Here is a 25,171-nt window from a genome sequence, read left to right as displayed (position 1 = left end):
TTCTCATTTGAAGCAAAAACACAATCAAAATGTTCTGTCAATACTTTAACTGCAGCATAGTGAGCACTCCAACGCGTTGTGGAAAGTTGTTTAACAGATTCTTTGCTGTGTTTAATAAGCACTTCCCAGGAGCTCGTGGAAGCGGAAAAAGAAATTAAAAATTGCCTCTACGGTTCCGAAAAATGTTACCCTAGATGAATTTTGTGCAAAAGAGTGCTGGCAGCATAAATTAATTAAATGATCAATACATCCAACGAAAATAGCGTTTTTTTTTTGCTTTAATAATAGTTTGTAGTCCCCCATGTACCTACGCCGCTCATAATAGCTGCGTTATCGTATCTCTGTGAATGGCACTTCATAATATCTAAACCATCAATTTCAAGCTTCTTGAGAATTTCGTTACTTAGATCAACTGCTTTTTTCCTTTTAACGTAAAAAATCCAAGAAATGCCTATTTGACCTCGACTTTTCTCGATTTCGTGTGTTCATAAAATAATATCCAATTGTATTTTCATTGTAAAGTGAGTAAACTTACAAATTAACGATTCGTTCTTTTGTGATCGGGTCTCTTGGGTGTCACCCCCGAAAGGGTGACACCCGGGGCGGAGCGCCCCCTCCGCCCCACCCTAGCTACGCCACTGTTTTCAACGCTTCTCATTTGTTTCGAGCCTCGTTCATATCTCGTATATTAATATTATACACGGAGTATACGGCATATGACAGAGGCTCGAAACAAATGAGAAGCGTTGAAAAGCCCTATTACAAAGAAATAAAAACAACTATTTAGTGATGACATAAACGTTCAAATTTTTGCCCATCATTTTCGTTGCAAACATTTACTCTTTCAAGAGTAGATTGAACAGCAGTCTCAATTTCTGCTCTCGATATGCTTTGAATGGCGTTTAGTATTCTCTGGATAATGTATTTTAGAGTAGTGTATGATGGGCAACAATTTGAATATTTAGGTCGTCACTAAGTAGTTCTTTTTGTTCTGTGTTATATTTAATTTTAATAGTATTGTTTCTCTTTATATTGTTGTTTTAATTAATTATATTTTTATACGTTGACATCTGGAAAATGTTATTTTGTTTTTTTTCACAGCACACTACTTTTCATTAACTTAGTTTACCGGTGATAGTATCAGTTATGTATAAAATTTACACGTTTCTCGAGATATCTTGAGATAGAAAAAAGGTATCGACATGCGGTTTTCGCTATTCTATTGCTAATTTAATCTAATTTTATAAAGTATGATTAAAAATGCATACTTGTATTTAATATTTCCAAAGAAAACTAGATTTCTCAAAAAAATTAAATAACGCCTCCCAGCTGGCTTATTACTTATTAGGATGGTTCAAAATTATCACGCTTACATTGAAGAAAAAAATCTGTCTTCAACAAGACCCAGTTTTCAAAATTTGATTTAGCAGAACCGGACTTACATCCATTTTTTCATAACAAGGTTCCCACTCACCCCCACCTCTTATTTGCAAAGGTAGAGTTAAACTTGTTAAATCAAGTATGCGCAGAATTTGATGAAGAATACAATAATCGGATTTCCAGTGTCCCTTCATTAGGAAAATTTTGTAAAATTTAGATTTTTTTATTTTTTATATTCAATTACGCTCTCTAGCGGTGGACCCACAATTATGAAAATAATTTCCAGGCTTTTCCTGAGGCAACTTTTGTTATAAAAATTTTTATTTCAAAGCTCTACTGTAAACGGTTCCTGAGATATAGCCGAGAGCCATTATTATTGGGACACCCGGTACTTTTCAATAACGCCCTTTTCATTTATTAGAAATAATGTGATAAGTCTTTTATTATTAATAATTAGCCCTTGGCTATGTCACTAAATAATGTGATAACTCTTTTATTATTTAAATACATAATCATAATTCATAGAGTACCTATACAGTGCTAGTCAAAAGTCCGTACCCCCCCTCGTATCTTTTGAACGGTTATACCTATAATAGTGAAATTTGGAGGGAGGAAATAAACGGACGTAAGCTTCTTAACTAGTCATGACAGGTGACGTAATAGTGACAGATGACGTTACAGAGCCACTGTGACCGATAATTTTAAATGGGACTTTATGGCAAGTGATATCTCGTTTGAAATGTATTGAAAATACCTATTCAGTCATACTAATTTTGTTTGAGTTTAAGCTAATTTTGATGTACAAATGAAATAAATATAAAATTGTAGTTTCGCATTTAATTAATAAAAATTCAAAATTCCGCCTATGATTACTTGTCAAACAGGTTGACGTTGACGTAAAAACTACTAGACAATTAAAAAACGTCAACTTTTTTGACAAAAAATCCATAGGCGGACATTTGAATTTTTATTAATTAAATTCGAACCTACAATATTATATTTATTTAAAATAAAAATGTGTACCATTTTTATTCGGTTGCAATGCGAAGGCAAACCAATCTTACTTTTTAATTAGAATACGGAGTGCAGTCCAGTTCCTTTAACCGCGATTTTCTGCTCTTATTGGAGCTTCATCAGAAGGAACGTAGGCACTGTTCTCCATACTCCAACTAAATTGCATCGAGAGGTTTTCCCACACATCGCAACCAAAGTGATGATAATAGGTGGCAAGCGCCATCTGGCAATTGAAAGACGAAGCAAGTTTTCAATCCTAATAGTAAATTAATAATATTGAAAAATATTAAAAATCACTAAAACATTTTTAAATTGAAAACTTATTGGTACATTTTCATGGTAACACCTCCAAGACTTCTATAATTTGCAAGTCATATGGATGCTGCAGTGAAGACGAAAGGGAAGGAATTCTACACCTTGCAATTCACATCCCCGTCTGCAGCCGGCAAAGTTCCAACTGAAATTTTTCTTTTATTTTATTTTTCGTATTACTCCGTAGAGTAACCAGGTGCATTTTTCAGTTGGAACTTTGCCGGCTGCAGACGGGAGATGTGAATTGCAAGGTGTAGAATTCCTTCCCTTTCGTCTTCACTGCAGCATCCATATGACTTGCAAATTATAGAAGTCTTGGAGGTGTTACCATGAAAATGTACCAATAAGTTTTCAATTTAAAAATCTTTTAGTGATTTTTAATATTTTTCAATATTATTAATTTACTATTAGGATTGAAAACTTGCTTCGTCTTTCAATTGCCAGATGGCGCTTGCCACCTATTATCATCACTTTGGTTGCGATGTGTGGGAAAACCTCTCGATGCAATTTAGTTGGAGTATGGAGAACAGTGCCTACGTTCCTTCTGATGAAGCTCCAATAAGAGCAGAAAATCGCGGTTAAAGGAACTGGACTGCACTCCGTATTCTAATTAAAAAGTAAGATTGGTTTGCCTTCGCATTGCAACCGAATAAAAATGGTACACATTTTTATTTTATTTTTCGTATTACTCCGTAGAGTAACCAGGTGCATTTTTCAGTTGGAACTTTGCCGGCTGCAGACGGGGGATGTGAATTGCAAGGTGTAGAATTCCTTCCCTTTCGTCTTCACTGCAGCATCCATATGACTTGCAAATTATAGAAGTCTTGGAGGTGTTACCATGAAAATGTACCAATAAGTTTTCAATTTAAAAATCTTTTAGTGATTTTTAATATTTTTCAATATTATTAATTTACTATTAGGATTGAAAACTTGCTTCGTCTATATTTATTTAATTTATTCACCAAAATCAAAATCAACTTAAACCCAAAAAAATTAGTATGACTGAATAGGTATTTTAAATACCGTTCAAACGAGGTATCACTTGCCATAAGGTCCCATTTAAAATTATCGGTCACAGTGGCTCTGTAACGTCACCTGTCACTATTAAGTCACTTGTCATAACTAGTTAAGAAGCTTACGTCCGTTTATTTCCTCCCTCCAAATTTCACTATTATAGATGTAACCGTTCAAAAGATACGAGGGGGGTACGGACTTTTGACTAGCACTGTAGGTATGTTTACTTAAGGATAATTATCATAAATTCGATTAAAAGTTTCACTTTATACCAGTAAAACTGCTTGATCCAGCAAGTTGTGTTTTTGTTGGAGTAAAACCGTTAAGTTGCGTTTTAATGCCGGTTTTCCACTGAACGGACAAAACAAAAACAAAACACAAACTCGTGTCGAATAAAACAAAACTGCAACTTTTTGGAAACTTTTTGAAGACTGGCGTGTTTTGCGACAGTTGCAGTTTTGTTTATCGTGTCCCGTTCGGTAGCGGTAAACATCAAAAGGTTTCGACATGTTTTGAAACTGTAGCCTGTTTTAGTCTGTTTAGTGGAAACAGTCGTGTTTTGTTCTCTTGTTTTTATACTTGTAGCCAACAAGGTTAATAATATAATAATAATATAATATTAATATAACCAGCCAGGTTATCAATATTTGTTGAATTGAACCAAATTGTAGGTAAGTAAATAATGTATTTTTTTATATAAATACTATTTACATAAAATAAATGTATATGAATACAGCTGATGTTTCTTATCAAAGAAATAAAGGTAAAATGAATATTTACTTCATCTTATCAGAACCATCCTATAGATTATTGTAACAAGTTAATTTTATTTTATAGCAAAATTAGTTTTAAGTGAAATCTATTTACCATTTATGTAGCCTGTTGTTTTTGTAAGATATTTTTATAAATTATAAATTGTTTTGATCTCATGTACAAAATGTTCAAAAAAGCAAGATGGGTAAATATTGAATTTTGTACATGATATAGTGACCCATATGATCAGATGTAAACAAACTTTTTCCTTTTTTTAGATAGTAATTAATTGAATAGTTCGTTAATAATATTACCATGGTTATTAAATAAATAATATACATTATTCATTGGTTATTTCAGATCATGTCTGAAGGTGGTAAAAAGGAGTGGACTACTGAAGAAATTTGTACCCTCATAGATGCCTTGAGGGAACATAGAAATTTGTGGTACCCAAGGGATGCCAACTATAAAAATAGGATTGCAAAAGTGGATTCACATAAACAAATTGCCCAATTGTTTGACACCAATTACCTGGAAATAGCCATCATCATCATTCTCTTTGCCTTATCCCTATGCGGGGTCGGCTTCCCTAATTGCATTTCTCCACACAATTCTATCTTGGGTCATATCAATGTTAATACCCTTTAACAAAAAGTCCTGCCTTATCGCCTCCCCCCAGGTCTTCTTTGGTCTTCCTCTCCTACTCCTTCCAGGAATCTGCACTTCAGCTATTCTTCGTATTGGGTGATTAACGTCTCGACGTTGAACATGACCAAACCATCTTAACCTATGCTCTCTCATTTTGGCATCAATTGGTGCCACACCTAGACTTCCCCTAATATACTCATTTCTAATTTTATCCTTCTTTGTCACTCCACTCATCCATCTAAGCATTCTCATTTCCGCCACATGCATTCGTTGTTCCTCTTTCTTTTTCACTGCCCAACATTCAGTTCCGTACATCATAGCCGGTCTTATGGCTGTTTTATAGAATTTTCCCTTCAGCTTCATTGGAATTTTTCTGTCACACAACACACCACTCGCTTCTTTCCACTTCATCCATCCAGCCCTAATTCTACTGCATGCATCTCCATCTATTTCTCCATTACTCTGTAATACCGATCCTAGGTACTTAAAACTATTGCTTTTCACAATCATTTCACCATCCAAAGATACCATTTTATTTGTAGTAGCTCCATCTTTAAATGAACATTCCAAATACTCTGTTTTTGTCCTACTAAGTTTTAAACCTTTTTCCTCCAGAGCTTGTCTCCACTGTTCCAGTTTTTGTTCTAAGTCTCTTTCACTATTTCCTACTAACACGACATCATCAGCATACATTAAGCACCATGGAATGTTACCCTGTAGTTTCGCTGTTATCTGGTCCATAACTAATGAGAATAAATACGGACTAAGCACAGAGCCTTGGTGCAATCCTACTTTCACATGAAATTTATCAGTCTCTCCCACACCTGTCCTAACACTAGTTGTTGCTTCCTCATACATATCCCTCACAATCTTTACATATTCACCAGGGACTCCTTTCTTATTGAGTGCCCACCACAGAATCTCTCGAGGAACTCTATCATATGCTTTCTCAAGATCAATGAATACCATATGAGCGTTTGTTTCTTTACTCCTGTATTTTTCCATCAACTGCCTTATAATGAAAATTGCATCTGTTGTTGATCTACCCTGCATAAAGCCAAATTGATTCTCGGATATTTCGGTCTCTTCACGTATCCGTCTGTCAATTACTCTTTCCCATATTTTCATGGTGTGGCTAAGCAGTTTTATAGCCCTGTAGTTTGTACATTGTTGTATATCTCCCTTGTTTTTGTAAACAGGTACCAGTATACTGCTTCTCCATTCGTCTGGCATTTGTCCGACTTCCATAATTCTATTAAATAGACCTGCTAGCCACCTTGTTCCTGTCTCTCCCAATGCTCTCCATACTTCTCCAGGAATATCATCTGGTCCTACCGCTTTTCCTTTCTTTATTTTTTGAAGCGCTTGAGCCACTTCCTCGTTGGTTATTTTGGTGACCATTGCTGCTACTGTCTCCGTTGACTCTACAGGCTGTCTGTCAAATTCTTCATTTAATAAGCTGTCGAAGTACTTTCTCCATCTCTTTTTGACATCCCTTTCGTGAACTAGTATTTTATTATTTTCATCTCGGATACATCTAATCTGATTAAAATCTTTTGTTTTCTTTGCTCTCTGTTTGGCGATTTTATATATCTTCGTTTCGCCTTCCCTGGTATCAAGTTGATCGTATAGGTTTGAATACGCTTCTGCTTTGGCTTTTGCTACTGCTACTTTCGCTTCCTTTTTCGCCACCATATAGTTTTGAAGAACTGTGTCGGATCTGGTTTCTTGCCACTTTTTATATAATTTTCTCTTCTCTTTTATTTTTCCTTGTACTTCGTTTGACCACCACCAAGTCTCTTTATCCTCAAACTTTTTTCCAGACGTTTTCCCAAGTATTTCAATAGCAGTCTCTCTAATACTACTGGCCATTTTTCTCCAAATTGTATTAGGGCTTCCTTTCATGTTCCAACATATTTTTTCTACTATTCTTCTCCTGAATAGACCTTCTTTCTCATCTTTCAGCAGCCACCACTTGATTTTTTTGTGGTCCTCTCCGATATTTTGGTTTAGTTTCGCTTTTTACTTCGATGTCCAGAACAAGCAGCTTATGTTGTTGGCTTACTGTCTCACTAACTATTACCTTGCAGTCCTTGCATTCACGTATGTCTTCTTTCCTTATCATGAAGTAGTCTATTTGGGATTGATGTTGTCCACTTTTGTAGGTAATAAGTTGAGTTTCTCTCTTTTTAAAGAATGTGTTAACAATCGCCATATCCAATGCTGTTGCTAATTCTAGCATGTCATCTCCAGCTTCATTTCTAGTTCCAAAGCCTAATCCCCCATGTATTGTTTCATATCCTATCTTGGCTTGGCCCACATGTGCATTGAAATCACCTCCTATTATAACTTTCTCCTCTGCTGGAATATCACTCAGTACGTCTCCTAATTGGTCGTAGAAAGCTCTTCTTTCATTCTCACCCAGACCTGTTTGAGGAGCATACACACACACAACATTCAATACCTCTTTATCAATTACAAATTTCACTGACATCATTCTATCACTCGTTCTTACAACTTCTACTACGTTATCTTTCATTTCACTATCAGCAATTATACCAACTCCATTTCTAGTGTTACTACTCCCTACATACCACAATTTATATCCATCACCTAGTTCTTTCGCCCTTTGTCCATTCCACCTAGTTTCTTGAATACAAGCAATTTGAACTCTTCTTCGTTTGAGCGCATCCACTAACTCCAGACTCTTACCTGTAAGACTCCCAAGATTCCAAGACCCTATCCTGATTTTTCTAACCTGCAATGGTGTTCCCCCTGAGATAGTCCTCACCCGGAGATCCGAATGGAGGCTCATTTTACTTCCGGAACATTTTACCTCAGGAGATGCCATCATTTCAGTATAAGTTTTTATTGCGTTTGGAGAAGGTCTTTTCATTATTATGGCCTGAAAAGATTTTGTTTGGATAAAAAGCCAGAAAAATAAAAAACATAACGTCACAATACCTACGTGAAAGAAGAAACTATAAAAAAATAAAAAAATCTGGCGCGGGTCAGAATTTTATACCCAGGTGGTTTGGTTATAACGCAATCAGTTTTATGCATGATAAAAATAAACCAAGAAAAGGCGTTCAAATCGGTGGAGAATATGAGGTAAGCTTTTTGTTTATTGTTTACTTACATTTTAAGGGATTTAGGTATTCACAAAAAAAAAGAAAATAAATAAATAATTACAAATTGCTAACATAATCCCCTTTATTTACGCATATTTTAATTGCCAGGGTACTTGTCCTTGGTCTGAAATAAAATATTCACAATATTCATTTCTTATATTTTGTGCTTCTTGCAAATATTTCCTAGCCACAGGTTTTAGAGGTAACATTGATGCAGTTGGTTGTGATTCATTCCTCCACGATCCATTTCTAATAGTTCCCGAATCTATATCTTCTACGTCAAATGACCCCGGTGGTGTATAAGTATTTTTTGATTCGGTATTTCGGCGCAGGTAATTATGTAATAAAACACAAGTTTGCACAATTTTTTCTACTTTTGGTGGTTCTAGTAGTATAGGTTTTCTGAAAATACGGAACACAGAGGCCAATATACCAAACACATTTTCGACCACTCTTCTTGCTCGGCTCAGACGGTAGTTAAATATGCGTTGCATAGATCCGCGATCCTGGTGTCCGGAGAACGGTTTCAACATATTTGGTGATAAGGGAAAAGCATCGTCGGCTACAAAAACATACGGTACACGTTTCTCTCTTTCTGGAAGGGATGCGTTTTCGGGTAAGTTAAGCATTTCTTTGCTCAAAGATTTGGCAAAGCCGGTATTTTTAAAAACTCCCCCATCTGATATACGCCCTTGGCAACCAATGTACACGTAGGTGAAATTGTAGTTTGCATCGACTACAGCAAAGAGAACTATGCTAAATGTGCCTTTATAATTAAAAAATTCACTTCCACTATATTTGGGTGATTGCATGACAACGTGCTTCCCATCCATGCTTCCCACGCACATTGGGAAGTTCCATCTAGTGTTATAATCATTCGCCAACTTTTGCCACTGTGCTGAGTTGGTAGTTGGTGGGCACCTAAAATAAAAAGAATAATTTGTTTATAATTTTGGCATTAACATAACGAACATAATTTGAGCAATGTTTATACAGATTAGCATAAAATTATACAAGTTTTTTGTTTTCAGGAAAGTGAATCTTCAGATGACGACCCTCAAACGGAGACCCAAAATTCTGTTGACATCCATGACCTCGAGGATGAACCTGAAAGATCTAAAGTTGAAAACTCTGCTACACCATTGGAAACTGACAAGTTTTGTATGCAAAATGCTTCAACCTCAAATGCACCTGAAAATGAGTTTACATCAAAAAACCAACCCAAAAAGAAAACCAATAGAAATGTGGAGAAAGACAATGAAAGTGAAAGCACACAAGTATTTAATATGATGAAATCAGTATATGAAAAAAAAGAGCGTGATGAATATGACGTATTTGGAGAGATGGTAGCTAATAATATTAGAAGCTTAAAAACTGAATACTCAAGGATTACTGTGCAACAGCAGATTACAAATATATTGTTTGATGCTCGCAGGTCCCACCTTCCACAAAGCAGTTGCACCCCAATGCCTTCACCTTCCACACCGTCATGGGCTGTCATATCTGACAATTCATCAGCAAGTGCAATGTCAGGACAGAAAGTTCAAGTAATTACTTTAAGCGAGACAAATGATTTCAACCCAATACAAGGAGAGACAAGTATTTTAAAAGAAGCTTTTTCATCACTTTTTCAGGACATTAATTAAAAAAATATGTATTAAAAGTAAGTTAAAATGTATTAATTTCGTTTTTCTTCTTAATAATCAGAAATAAATAAAATATATAGTATTTTTAATTGCTTACCTTTATGTAATCATTAAGAACTTCATTTAGGGCATCACACACTTCTGGTATAATTCGTGATATGGAGGGAACAGATATTTTACATAAGTACATTAAGCTTTGATAACTGTCCCCACTTGCAAGGAACCTCAGTGTTACTGCTAATCGATCTTTAATAGAAATTGAATCTCTGAAGTTTGTATTTAACTTGGCAATTTTTCCTCCAATTAATGTAATTAGTTCTTCAAAATCAGAGGAAGACATTCTCACAAAATTATGAAAAGATGAGCGCAGTTCCCCATGCAACCCAAAGTCATCATTTTGGATGTCGTTCATCAATTGTGCAGCACCATCGTTCACTCTTCTAGATAAAAGTGATCGAACCCAATATCTGTGTTTGCGTTTTCTTCTTCTCCTAAAAAACAATACTGTTTTATCATTTATGAATTATATTTACTAAAAAATATATATGTACCGTTTAAAGTGATTATTTGGCTAGTAAACAGCTAGTACACCGAACATAATTATATTTACTTACTTTTTTTCCAATGACTTCAATATTAACCATCCACAACTAAGAATAAAAAAATCTTCTTGAGAAAAAAACATTGTTTTAATTAAAGAAAAACTGCTTTGACTTCCTCGCGACAACAAATGTTGTTGTCGACACGAGTTTGTGTTTTGTTTTTGTTTTCCGGTGGAAAAGGACCGAAAACAAAAACAAAACTCGAACAAAATGAAGTCCGCTAAATGGAAACAAGAGTTTTGGGATTGTTTCAGTTTTGTTTTTGTTTTTTTTCGTTCAAAAAGTTTCTGTTTGTGTTTCTAAAAACTGTCTCTCTGGTGGAAAACCGGCATTATGGGTGTTAATTTATGTTTCTACTCGTCAAGTAGTGTGATTTAATGTTTGTTTCACTATTTTGACTGTCGCTTTAGTTTACAACATAAAATCGATTGGATGGTATGCCAAGCGTAATTCAATCTACTTCAAAGAAAAAAAATTAGGAAGGAACAGCAAAATGTAATATATGTAAGTAATAATAATATCGTATGGCATTTTTGCCGGGGAGATCCTTTTGGATAGTTCCAGCGCCAATTACATCTTTAACCCTGTTTCAAGTAACTAGTGTCGATGTACACTAGCCCAGGAGGACCGACGGCTTAACGTACTCTCCGAGGCACGGTGAGACGGCTCGTGTCATTATTGGAAATGAAAATGGTTTGTCTTTGGCAGGGATCGAACCCACGTACACTGGCGTATGAGGCCAGCGATTATGCCCAGGCCCGCCGTAAGCGGGCGTGCAAGGCGTGCACCGCACAAGGGCGCCATGTCCTGGGGGGCGCCAAATCAGAAATCAAACAAATATGTATAACAATTAACGACAGAGAGCAAAATTACCACTTTTCCTTTTACATCAAATCTTGTATATTTCTTTTATATACTAAATATAGAGTCAGAGGAATTACTAACTGGAAATATAATCCCTTATTTACAAAAGTCTGTCGATGTAAGTTATTAGTCCGATTTCATTCCAGCTGAATATGCACGTTTGAACATATGTATTCAGAACCAGCGATATAAACAAAAGAGCAAGCACTTAACTTTATCTTAATGTATACCTACTCATATTTGTTTAGGTAATAAATTTCGAGAACTTTGGGAATATTATATTTCATTTACTATGAAACACTTTTTTATCGCTTTATTAATTGATGCTGAGCTTGTCTTTTTGTCCCTAAACTGTTTTTCTGTTAGGTCATTCATTTTCATTATTTGAGTGGCTTCGTGATTACTATTACTTCCACCAAGTAAGCATTAAGTTAATGTATTACGATTACGATACGAATACGGAATGAGAGTGTAAATTATAAATTTCTTAAAAAGACAAAATTCTTTGTGATTGTGAATTGAGTGATTGTGTTAAAGCAGCTGAAGCTTCATTCATCGATCAAAGATCAAACTGAAGGATCTTACAGTGGTCAGTGGTAAGGTAAGTGTTTTATAAAATCACTAATGTAGTTTTAAAATTTTTTATTAGGTCAAAAATGTAATACTTTACACCCCTCAATTACATTAACCGAAATAAAATCCATTTTGATAAAGCAAATTATTCGCGAAGTTAAAACTAAAGCAAATTTATTAAATTTTAAAGCTGTTTTTCTTTTTATCGTTTAAATCGTTTTGATCAAAAACATTTTTTAATTATAAAATTATTGAGTTATTTTATTTTTCAAATTTTAATTATAAAAAAATTGGCACTTTTTTCAATGTACATATTTTCAAGACAAGCAAACATTTAAATAATTTTATAACAATTTGTACTATTTAAGAATATAATATTAGACAAGGCGAAAACGGCGGGTTCGAAGGGAAAAATATTCCCATGAGATTTTTTTGCATAATCACATTCGTGAGACATCCCAGAATAAGGTTCAAGAAGTCGCCCATGTGAAAAGTGGGCCAATTTTTTTTAACAATTTTTTTTTTATCAAATTGCAAGAATCAATATTTTTGGCCTGAACAATTTTTTCTTTAATTTTTTGGACCATTCTGGACAAAAAAGTCTCTTATAATTTTTTCTCTAAAGTTGATCGTTTTCGACTTATAAGCAATTTAAAATTGAAAAAAAACGAAAAATGGCGATTTTCAAGGCTTAATAACTCGCTTAAAAGTTATTATTATGAAAGTCAATATATGACTAAATCAAAGTTTAAAGCCCCCCCCCCCCCCCTACAAGATCCTGAAGAAATTTTTGTCATTATTTTATTACTAAGCTGTTATTTTTAAGAAATAATAATAAGCGCCAGGCACGTGTGCGGGGCTGTAAATGCTGAGTGCGAGAGAGAAGCCATTCCAGCAGTCCAATTGTGCATCTTACTCGCACTCACATTTACAGCAGCGTCAATACGATCTAACCACTCATTGTTATTAATTAAAAATAACAGCTTATAGTAAATTAATGACACAGATTTCTTCAGGATCATGTAGCGGCGACTTTAAACTTTGATTTAGTCACTTTCTGACTTTCAAAATAATAATTTTTGACCGAGTTATTAAGTCTTAAAAATGGCCATTTTCGCGTTTTTCAAATTTTAACTTGCTTATAACTCGAAAAAGATCAACTTTAGAGAAAAATTATAAGAGACCTTTTTTGGCCAGAATGGTCCAAAAAACCTAAAAAAAAATTAGTCCGGGCCAAAAATATTGATTTTTTGCAATTTGATTAAAAAAAATTGTTAAAAAAAAATTGGCCCACTTTTCTCGTGGGCGACTTGTTGAACCTTATTCTGGGACGTCTCACGAATGTGATTATGCAAAAATATCTCATGGGAATATTTTTCCCAACGAACCCGCCGTTTCCGCCTTGTCTAATAGTCCAGACAAATAAGATTTTTCTCGTGACACATCCCCTTCCAGGCCGAAACCAAATTTTTTGAGTAGTATGGACATCAACATTATTAACCTATATGTTTCCTGCAGCTGATTTTGATGATATACATAGTTATAAACAAATGAAGATCAAAAAACGCTAAATTCTCGCTTTTTCGTCTATTACCAAAAATTTAAGCACTTTAAACAAATTTGAGAGTAAGAAACTCATAAATCGTATAAAAAACTTCAATATGGCGTTCGCTGAATATGTCTATCCTTATTGGTTGCTTAGAAAATTGCAAAATAAATCATAAATTTTCAGTTTTTATAAATATTCATAATTTATGTAAAAATTAACTTAGAACCATCTTATTACACGGAATGCTGATACTTCTTGTCTCTTGTTATTTAAAGTTATTTAATTTGTTTTTCCCAAATTCATTTTTTTGCAACACTACAAGTCAGAAAATTATGAGGCTACAATAATACTTCGGATAGTTTATGAAAGAAGAACATTTACCTATACTATTACCTTGATTTAAAATAAATGACAAAATAATTTTAAACAGTGTTAAATTATTTTGCAAAAACATGTCGATTTTTTGCTTACTTATAAACAATTAGAATAACTTTTTAACCGCTACCCGTAGAAAAATTATTTTTTCATATTTAGAAAGACTGAATTTTTATACACATTTAGAAAGAAAAACAACTGTCTTAGGACAATTAGGGACAAAGTTAGCCCCCCCATTTTTTTAATTTACATGTTTTTGCAAAATAATTTTGGCATATTTATAAATATTTTTTGTATCTTTTTTTAATTAAATTAATACTGTAAATTTTCTTCTTTCATAAACTATCCAAAGTATAACTGTAATTTCATTATTTTCTGACTTCAGTGTTGCAAAAAAAAATAATTTGGGATAAACAAATTAAATAACTTTTAAACTATTTGACCAATTGCTTTGAAATTTAGGGTATAAATTAAGCACCATAAGTCTCAGCATTCGGTGTAATAAGAAGGTTCTAAGTTAATTTTTTACATAAGTTATGAATATTTATAAAAACTCAAAATTTATGATTTATTTTGCAATTTTCTAAGCAACCAATAGGTAAGGATAGACATATTAAGCGAACGCCATATTGAACTTTTTTATACGGTTTATGAGTTTCTTACTCTCAAACTCGTCCAAAATGCCTATTTTTTTAGTAATAGACGAAAAAAGCGAAAATTTACCGTTTTTTGATCTTCATTTGTTTATAACTATGTATATCATCAAAATCGGCTGCAGGAAACATATAGGTTATTATTATACATGTCAATACTACTCAAAAAATTTAGTTTCGGCCTGGAGGGGGTTGTGTCACCAACAGGATATTTTTTTCCTTATTTCTCTGAACTAATATTATGGTCCATTTACTCGGTTTTTGCTCCAAATTTTGAAGAACCACTGGGATTGACATGAAATTTGGCATATTGGCATACACATAGCTAACATGTGATATTGTGCCGATGCGTGATTTTTTTTCTGAAAGTGAGTTTCACGGTTTCACACCTTCTAGAGGGTGAAAAAACATACCTTCAAAATAAGTCCGTAATTGGATAAAATGGACAATTCTAAAGAACTTTTGTTTTATGGGCTTTTTTTACAAAACAATACTCTTCGAGTTATTTGCGAGTGAATATGCTCATGTTTCAACAAACAAAAATGCGTTTCTATTCAACAGTTCATGGTAAATAACTCAAAAAGTAAGTATATTATCCAAAAAAATATTCTTAGCAAAAATAAAGCTTATAAAAAACTTAAAAAAATGGTGTACCTATATATGAAGCCTGTAGTGTAGACCTACCAGAAGCAGAGTTGTTGTAGCTAATGAAAAGTAATATCTTATTCGTCAAATTTGTCAAAAAATAAACCACAACTCATTGAAATATTTAATTTGAAATTTGACTGATAACAACCTACTTTTCATTAGCTGTAACTCTGCTTCTACTGGGTCTACAGACTCAGTATATACACCATTTTTTTTCACATTTTTCTAAGCTATATTTTTGGTATGAATATTTTTTCGAAAAAATAATTACTTTTTGAGTTATTTGTGTAAATCCGTCGAAGAACATGTTTTTCTTGTTGAAAAATGAACATTCACTCGCAAATAACTGGAAAAGCTTTTACTTAGAACAAAAGTTGCTTAGAATTAATCAGTTTACCCAATGGCGGACTTATTTTGAACTGATGTTTTTTCACCTCCGAGAAGGGCTGAAAACCCACCTCCAGGGCAAAAGCAACATCGGCACTATATCCCTTTTTTCTTTGACATATTAGCATTGTTAGCTATGTGTGTACCAAATTTCATGTCAATTCAAGCGGCTCTTTAAAACCCACAGCAAAAAGCATAATATGTATGTATGTAAGAAAACTAAGGGTCTTTGTGAAAGTCCAGTCCATATAGTTATAGTTGAAGAGGGGGCGGCATAATTGGAATTGCACGCGGGCGATCAAACTGTTAGCGGCGGCTCTGATTATGCCGTTACTCCACGGCCGCTCACATATATGTAAGTATTTTTGACGGAGTAAGTTTAACATTTCAGGACGGAAATAATTATTTTTTCAGTAATAACACAATATTTGAGTTTTGAGATTTCTCTAGCTGTTCATGAAATAATTAAAATTGTATATAAAAAAATGATTATCTCATTTAAAATAAATATTTCTTATTTATCAAACCTTCGGTTTGGCGCCCCTTTGAGGTTACGCTCGCGTGCGCCGCACGCGTTGCACGCCCGGTTACGGGGGCCCTGCTTTAAAGACTCTTAAACATATCGATCGCATCTCGACCTTGGCGAGATGAATGGTGAGCAGTGCGCCGAGAGTCCTGGTAAGCAACGTGTCGAGATGACTGGCGAGCAGAAAGTTTTCACTATATCCTTGCGCTTATGTCTTAATTTTTCTGGGATTTCAAGATGCTCTAGCTGTCTCGCTCTTCCATTATTTTTGTCCGATTAATTTTATTAAAAGCGCTTTTGAAATCTATAAACTGTGAATACTAAGAGCATTTCTCTGTATATAGATTTATATTGTTACACTTCTTTTTAAATCAACTTACTCAATTCAAACCAACACAATATTAAAATACTTTAACAACTTTAACAAATTGACAACTATAATCTTCAAATACTGGAATACAACTGTTCTAAAATGTCAAACACATAATATACCATATTATTTTTATATAGATTTTCTGACGTTCTGGACGTCACCAGACATTTCTGGGTTATTGCATAACATCTAGAACATTCTCGTACGTGACTAGTCCCCGTCAAGGGACTTTTTCTATGTAGGATCAATCTACGGAACTGCCGTAACACTGCTCCCTCCTTTATAGTTATTCGCTTCGGATAACTGGTCTATCATGGTCTGGTTGAAGCCAACGGGGTGGATCAGTTCCATGATATGGGGCTACTCTCTCGATATGAACTACCTTGGGTTTACTTCTAGCTGAAAACTGGATGCGGTAGACTAGATCGTTTATTTTCTTCAAGCCGGTGTACGGGCCTTCCCAGTTTCGTTGAAGTTTCGGACAAAGTCCTTTCCTGCGTGTGGGATTGTAGAACCATACTGGGTCACCTCTTTCGAAAATTGTCCCAGTAGCATTCATATCGAGCCTGGACTTAGCTTGATCACTTTGGAGCTTCAAACTTTTACGAGCAAATTCAGTACACTTTTTCCAATGTTTCTATTAAGTTTTCAAGGTATGTCAGAAATGAAGGTCCTTCTTCTTAGGGAAGCAATCTTGGGGAAGCTTCATTTCTCTTCCAGTGATGGAATATTCTTCAATGGAGAATAACCGGTTCCTTCATGTTCGGAACTTCTGTAGGTTAACAGGAATTAAAGTTTTCCAATCTTTTTGATTATCAGCAACAAACATTGAAAGGTGTTGACAAATAGTTATATTATGTCTTTCGATCATTCCGTCTGATTGTGGATGGAGAGGTATAGTTCGAGTTTTCTTAATACCCAAGATTTTCATTAATTCTTGCCATAATTCTGATCCAAATTCCCTGATTTCGTCCCTGATCATAATGCAACTCTAAAGGAACTCCATGTCTTGATACGACATGTGTTATGAATGCTTCTGGTACAGTACTCGCTTCTTGATTAGGAAGGGGTGCAGTTTCAGGCCATTTTGAAAAATAGTCCATTGCGACCATTAAGTACTTGTTCCCTCTCTCTGTCATCGGAAGTGGACCGAGAATATCTACTGCAAGTCGCTCAAAAGGCTCTCCGGAAAGATATTGTGCCACCTTACGACTTCTTGTTCTAGGGCCTTTTCTACCGTTACATAAACCGCATTTCTTACACCAATCTTCTACATCTCGGCGACAATTTATCCAGTAAAATCTGTCTCGAACTCTGGTCAGTGTTCTTTTTACTCCAAAGTGTCCTCCAGACAGGCTGCTATGAAGTTCTTGCAACACACTTTTAATGTGTGATTTTGGCAGTATCACTTGTTGAACTGTACGTATACTTGGAATCAAGTTATTTTAGAAAATCTTAATCTTAATCCTATTACAAAGTCATTTGTATTTGAATGATGTGGTTAAGTTTAGGCACAGGTATCAATTAATAAATTTTAATCTATTGTCCTTTAATTATTATACCTGCTGTTCAGTATGTTAAATCTCAAAACTGAAGGACACCATTCAAATACAAAGGACTTTGTAATAGGATTAAGATTAAGGTTTACTAAAATAACCTGATGTCAAGTATACCCCATAGGGACTTTCCCACTTCCGATATAATAGACCATTCGAAAGATATAGACATCCCCATTGAGCCCAGTACGCTTTTACAGTTCTAGTATATTTGGATATTTCCTGCCAAATAGGTCTTACTTCATTTTTAAACCAATTTCGTATAACTCTTAAGTCGTTATCTTTCTTCTGGCTCTTTTTAATGTTTTCCAATTAAGTTTTCCTGTTTAACTGTGGTCATCCGGAGACTTATTTCTTCGGTCAGATTATCTTTTTCTTCTATCTGACACTGGCTTTGAAACTTTGAACCTGTTTGAAGCATCTTGGGATTCTTGTAATTGTTTATTTAACACATTCTTCTCTTTAATCAATTTCTGACATTTGTATTCCAGATTTGACTGTGTAGTGTTTGCATTATTCGAGTTACCTTACACTCCTCTTGCAAAATTGACACCTGTTCTCTTAACTTTTCTATTTCATTTTTACTAACCGCTAGTTGTTCCTTAAAATGGGCAACCTCAGATTCCACAGTATCTCTTTCCTTTCTGTGGTCAGTTGTAAGAAATCGATTTCTTAGAGACCATATACCATTATTTCTAGTAGGACGTTGTGACAGGCTTCTGGATGTCGATCTAGGCGACTTTCTGACCTCATTGCTTGATTCTTCTTTCATTGCCTGGGATCGACTTCTGCAATTATTTTGTCAATGTCCCATTCTTCCGCAGTTAAAACGTCTTCTGTTGTGATTTTAAGATTTTGGTTGAATATTTTGCAGTAAGCTTAATATCTGGGATAAAATTAGTTGTTCATTATATGTGGTAGTGACTTGCTCATTTTCTGTAAATTCTATTTCTTTTAACTTTGGGAGTGATCTGGGAATACTTTTCCCCCTTCGTACTCCTGAGATGAGATTGGTGCTTCGTCTAGCGTTTGGTGGTGTTTTAATCTGAGAGCTATTTGCATTTCAATATCCTGTAGCCGAGTGTAGCCCATTTACGAATGATCCCAATTTGTTCTAGAAAATCTTTAGGTGCCTGAGGATATGAAAAATGCAATAATCTCTTAATTTCCGCTTCAAATTCTTGAAGCCTTTCGTTATATTTTTGATATCTAACTTTCAGTTGACTTTGGAAAACCTGCTTTAGATGCTGCTAGCTATATCTTGTCTCTAAAGCTTGTACGAGCGACATATAACTAACTACATCCTGGGGAAGAAATTGTAAAATGGTTGCTGCTTGTCCTCGAAGTGACACTACCAAGGAAGCTGCCATTTCTTTCTCAGTCCATCCATTTGCTCTGGCTGCAGCTTCAAATTGGAAACAATAAGTTTCCCACGCTGTTAGGTCATCGAACGTGGGTCGTTTTAAAAATTTCTTCTTCTTCTTCTTCTTCTTTTATATAGGCAGTACTGCCTGTTTTTCTTCAACGGTGCCTTTCATTCTGCCCCTAAGTTGTCATTCCATCTTTTCCTTGGGCGTCCTATACTTCTCCTGCCTAACGGTGACTTGTCCGTGACTTGTCCCTGGCTATTCTTACTATCCTTGATTCAGACATCCTGCTTATGTGCTCATTCCACTCTTCTTTTCTGTTCTTTACCGAGGTATTTATATTGTCTACCCCACATATGCGTCTGATTTCCTCACTTCTTACCCTATCCTGTAGTCCTTTTCCAGCAATCCTTCTTAAGATCTTCATTTCGGTGGTTTCCAGATGTCTTCGTGTTTTGCTTGTATCTGGTTTTGTTTCGGCCGTGTAAGTCATAACTGGCCTAATAAGTGACTTATATATTCTAGCCTTTGTTTCCAATCTTAGGTGTTTGTTTTTCCAAATTGTGTCGTTTAGGCATCCGGCCGTTCTACTGGCTTTAATTATTTGGTCTTTTACCTCTTCTTCGATATTGTTGTCGGCTGATAGATTAATTCCCAGATTTTGAAAGTCATTACTTGTATAATTTGATTGTCTAACTCCAATTTGCATCTTATTGGTTCTTTGGCAATTACTAAGCTTTTTGTTTTTTGGGCTGATATTTTCATATTCATTTATTTTGCGTTAATGTTGAACTCGTGCAATAATCTTTGTAGGTCGTCTTCGCACTCTGCAACTAACACGGTGTCATCAGCGTAACAGAGTATTTTATCTCTCTATTGCCCATTTTTTACCCTCTTTTTTTCTTCACTTGTTTTATTATTACATCCAATATTATGTTAAACAGTAGAGGGCTTAGTGAATGTCCTTGCCTGATTCCTGTGTTTGTTTCTATGGGTTCTGTTATTATTCCATTGACTTTCATTTCTATTTTATTTCTTACATATATGTTTTCTATCAGTTTTATGATATCCAGTGGTAAATTTTTCTCATATAGTAGGTGTATCACATCTTTTACTTGGATTGTATTAAACGCTTTCTCTAGGTCTATGAAACAGAAAACGGCTGGTTTGTTATATTCTAATGATTTCTCCGCTATTTGCCTTATCACAAAAACTGCATCGTTACATGATCTTCCACTTCTAAATCCTTGTTGTTCATCCGATATATTTATGCACGCCATTATTTTCTCCATAAGTATTTTTGTTGTGAGTTTCAGTATAGTGCTCAGTAAATTTATCCCTCTATATACTATAGTTACTGGGGTCTGCCCTATCACCTTTCTTAAATAACGCTACCATTTGAGTGGTTCTCCATTCTTCTGGAATTCTTCCTGTATTTATTATTTTACTTATAAGGATATTCAGTTCGTTGTGAAGTCTATCTCCTCCGTATTTTAAAAGTTCATTAGCTATTCCATCTTTCCCAGGAGCTTTTCGATATTTCATCTTTTTTAAGGCGTTCTTTATATCTTCCTCTTTAATTTCTGTTTTCTCATCCGATTCTAATCCTGGTGTTTCCAGTTCTTTGTGATTAGCTATTTGATAGAGGTTTTTTAGGTAAGTTGTCCATGTATTTGTATCAATATGTTTTACTTCTATCAATTACTTCATCTCTGCTCTGTGACCTCTTATAATTTTTCACATTTCCTTTTGCATCCCATAAAAGTCGTGCTCCATCTCTTTTGAAAATGCTTCAAAATGTCCTGTTTTCTTCCTTCTTACTATTGAGTTCCAAAACTTTTTACCTTAGCATTGGAAAATGTATTCAAACAGCTTGACTGGGAGGAAAAAGGTCTAAACATTGATGGTGTACATTTGAGTGATTTGAGGTTTGCGGACGACATAGTATTATTCAGTACAGATATCAAGGAACTGGAGCAAATGATGACGGAACTAAACCAGCAGTCAAATAAAATAGGTCTCAAAATAAATCTTCAGAAAACAAAAATAATGAGTAATGTACAAACGAATCTTGTTATTGACAACGTCAATCTTGAAAATGTAGACCACTATATATATATATATATATATATATATATATATATATATATATATATATATATATATATATATATATATATATATATTTAAAAACATGAGATGTAGATCCTTGAAACACACTCAGTGATCAAAGGATCCAAGGTTAATGGTTTGACGACCACTCGTACGAAATCAAACAGATGAAATAGAGAATGTGGAAAAATCCCCTTACGAACAATTCACACATCCACCATTTCGGGTTGGGAAAATTTTTTTCGAATAGAATCAAAGATCCAAACACCAGTTCTTAGAAATGTGTTTCGCCCTCTTCAACCTCTCTGGGCTTATCAATAAAGATGAGAGGTTGAATATCTTTAGACACATTCCAATCAAAAAACAACATTCGAGACCTAGACATAGAAGGTGCGTAAATCTACGGTAAGTCCGACAATGACAGTCTCAAGTTTTAATTCCCTAATTACTTAAAGTAAGTAAAATCTATGTTTAAAAACATGAGATGTAGATCCTTGAAACACACTCAGTGATCAAAGGATCCAAGGTTAATGGTTTGACGACCACTCTGTCATTGTCGGACTTGCCGTAGATTTACGCACCTTCTATGTCTAGGTCTCGAATGTTGTTTTTTGATTGGAATGTGTCTAAAGATATTCAACCTCTCATCTTTATTGATAAGCCCAGAGAGGTTGAAGAGGGCGAAACACATTTCTAAGAACTGGTGTTTGGATCTTTGATTCTATTCGAAAAAATTTTCCCAACCCGAAATGGTGGATGTGTGAATTGTTCGTAAGGGGATTTTTCCACATTCTCTATTTCATCTGTTTGATATATATATATATATATATATATATATATATATATATATATATATATATATATATATATATATATATATATATCTTGGACATACCAATAAAATCGGCAAAGAAAACCAAATAGCCGAAATAAAAAGACGCATGCAATTGTCTTGGGTAGCTTTCGGCAAGTTAAGCTTTATCTTGAAGAATAGAGATATACCAATGTGTCTAAAACGTAGAGTTTATGACAAATGTATCTTGCCTGTAACTACATATGGACTGGAGACCATGGCCTTTACAAAGAAAACCTTAGAGCAGCTCAGTACAACTCAAAGAGCGATGGAGAGGGCCATGCTAGGGATTAGTTTGAGAGACAAAATTCGAAATATCGACATTCGTGAAAGAACAAAGATTACTGATGTCGCGGAACGTATAGCAAGGCTCAAGTGGCAATGGGTCGGACATGTTGCCCGATATAATCCCGAAAAATGGACACAGAGACTAACAAACTGGAGACCAAGAGAGAACAGGCGGTTAGTAGGCAGACCGCAGAAGAGGTGGGCAGATGATATCAAACAAGTCGCGGGCAAGCAGTGGATGAGAATTGCCAAGAGTAGAAATCGATGGAAGCAAATGGAAGAGGCCTATGTCCAGCAGTGGACGAACACAGGCTGAAGAAGAAGACTATTGAGTTTAATTCATTTCGTACTCTTTTATATTTTTCATATGTTTGTCTCGTTCTTTTGGACTTGTATTCTAGGTAGATTTTCTTTTTTTCTTGGCATTTTATTTTTATTTCTTCACAGAACCATGGAGTTCTCCTTTTCTCTAGTATATGTTTACTTATCTTACGTTCTCCAAGTGCTTCCGTTGCTGCCATTTTGATATTATTTCTGATCTTCTTCCAACTTTTTTCTATGTCTTCATCCGGTGTAATGCAGTTTTCATTCAGTACTTTTTGCAGTCTTCTCTGGTATAGATCTCGTGTTTTAAAAATTTACTAGTTCTAATTCGGCCTTGCACAAGAAATGAAACATAATGAGATAAAGAAGCTTGGGAACTAATTTTTCTTTCTAACTCAACTATTTGTCTTTCTAAATTGGATTTTAAATCGTTTTGTTGTTGCTTTAAATCGTTTTGTTGCTGTTCTATTTTATTGTCTAAATAATTTTGTTTTTCTTCTAATGTGTCTATTCTAGAATTAATTTGACTTACCTCCATACTCCAAAGTAAAGTTTTCATTAAGTCGAGATAAAATACTTATGATTTCTACCTCTACTTTTCTACGCCTCTCCTCCTTTTCTTGTCTAAGCTTTATTTTCCTTTTTCTCTTTTTACCTACGTTTCTCTTCATTTTCTTTCTCTTGCCTACGTTTCCCTTCATTTTCTTTCTTTTCTTGCCTACGCTCTCTTCATTTTCTTTCTCTTCTTGTCTACGTTTCTCTTCATTTTCTTTCTCTTCTTGCCTACGTTTCTCTTTCAACTCTTCCATTTTTAAAAACCATGCTGGAGGTCCGGATGTATCCATTTCCTTCTCAAATTTTGTAGATCTTGTATTGACCATAAACAATTATTTAATGTCTTCAAATCCCACCGCTGTTGCCAATGTTACACTTCTTATTAAATCAAGTTTATTCAAACCAACACAATACACAATATTACAATAGTTTAACAACTTTGACAAAATACCCTCTGTGGCGCAGTGGTAAGAGCGCCTACCTTTGAAACGAAAGGTCGGGAGTTCGAATCCTACCAGGGTCAGAAATTTTTCATTTATTATAAATTAATAAATGAAAAATAGTTTCTGTCCTTGTGGGATCGGTACTCACCGGAGGGACCGCAGACGTTCGGAAACAATTAGCGTCTCTTTGCAAAGACAATGACGTCGACTTTGCAAAGTAACAAGACACTTACTCAACACACACACTACACATTACTCCCCTGACTTAGTGATAAGTTATACAATTACGTGGCTAAAGGTTCTAGTTCTAAACCAAAGCCAGAATCAGAGAAAAAAAAACTTTGACAAACTGACAACTATAATCTTCAAATACTGGAATACAACTGTTCTTAAAATGTCAAATACATATGTTTATATAGATTTTCTGACGTTCTGGACGTCACCAGACATTTCTGGGTTATTCTTCTTCTTCTTCTTCTTCAGTTTATTGGCCTCCACCTACTTGGGTATTTGGCCAGCTCATCGTCGCGGAATATGGGAAAAATCCCTTAATTCACTTACAATTTGGAGTTAGTATGTTAGTACATTGTACAATTTGCTTCTTCTTCTTCTTCTTCTTCTTTAGTTAACTGGCAATTTTGGTTGGTGTGGGACAAACATGACAAGATAAAAAAATTTCTGGGTTATTACATGACATCTAGAACATTCTCATACGTGACGACTTCTTCTGTCACGTCAAGGTACTTTTTCTATGTAGGATCAATCTACGGAACTGTCGTAACAATATCTACAGTAAATTCTATTATTAGTTATTTTAAATACTGCCCTACTATAGATCTAAATATTTCCGAGAGAAACGGTTCCCACAGAGTAAAATAAATTCGTGAAATACGACCACAAATATTTCAATTGGTGTCACTAAAACACCGACTCCCAATGTATTTTCGTAGCCACAAAGGTTATATAAAGGTATTAATCCGTATGGGGAGTAGTCGTTGAAACTGATGGTGATGGTTTTTGTTGGGCTTGGTCAAAGGAACACACACACGGCCGCCCACTCACAATTTTATATATTCATTGTCTCTCTGATTGTGTTTTGTGAGTCATATAGAGTCTCGGCCTCGACATCGACCAAGACCCTGATTCGTGAGAAAAACATCTCAAGTCAACGGTCTGGGGTGCTATTTTCGAACCTGCTTTCGACACCTAGTACGAGAAAAGTGCA

At 34.8% G+C, this 25,171-nt stretch overlaps 3 protein-coding genes across 3 annotated transcripts in view; 1 reads left to right on the top strand and 2 right to left on the bottom strand.

Annotated features, from left to right (window-relative positions):
* LOC114334179 (protein rhomboid-like) overlaps positions 1-25,171 on the bottom strand; it is a 451,337-nt gene that overhangs the window by 237,174 nt on the left and 188,992 nt on the right. The gene's annotated exons all lie outside the window — the stretch shown is intronic.
* Positions 6,843-9,971, top strand: LOC126883128 (uncharacterized). Its single transcript, XM_050648375.1, has 2 exons — positions 6,843-8,232; positions 9,284-9,971. Exons 1-2 carry the CDS (start codon positions 8,179-8,181, stop codon positions 9,896-9,898), a joined length of 669 nt encoding a protein of 222 aa, XP_050504332.1. The 5' UTR covers positions 6,843-8,178; the 3' UTR covers positions 9,899-9,971.
* LOC126883130 (uncharacterized) lies at positions 9,957-10,825 on the bottom strand. The gene is made up of 2 exons (XM_050648377.1): positions 10,513-10,825; positions 9,957-10,389 (listed from the first exon to the last, which is right to left on the bottom strand). Exons 1-2 carry the CDS (start codon positions 10,581-10,583, stop codon positions 9,984-9,986), a joined length of 477 nt encoding a protein of 158 aa, XP_050504334.1. The 5' UTR covers positions 10,584-10,825; the 3' UTR covers positions 9,957-9,983.

Source organism: Diabrotica virgifera, chromosome 4, assembly GCF_917563875.1.
Source record: "Diabrotica virgifera virgifera chromosome 4, PGI_DIABVI_V3a".
NCBI lineage: Eukaryota > Metazoa > Arthropoda > Insecta > Coleoptera > Chrysomelidae > Diabrotica > Diabrotica virgifera.
Note: the sequence above shows the minus strand (reverse complement) of the source record. Positions and strands in the feature narration are given on the sequence as shown.

What these genes read in the sequence shown, in the direction of transcription:
- LOC126883128 (XM_050648375.1), top strand. Translation starts at nt 8,179, where the DNA reads ATGCATGATAAAAATAAACCAAGAAAAGGCGTTCAAATCGGTGGAGAA. An exon ending in AAATCGGTGGAGAATATGAG is followed by an intron (nt 8,233 to 9,283) that starts GTAAGCTTTTTG and finishes TTTTGTTTTCAG; the next exon opens with GAAAGTGAATCTTCAGATGA.
- LOC126883130 (XM_050648377.1), bottom strand. Translation starts at nt 10,583, where the DNA reads ATGTTTTTTTCTCAAGAAGATTTTTTTATTCTTAGTTGTGGATGGTTA. An exon ending in TTGAAGTCATTGGAAAAAAA is followed by an intron (nt 10,390 to 10,512) that starts GTAAGTAAATAT and finishes ATTGTTTTTTAG; the next exon opens with GAGAAGAAGAAAACGCAAAC.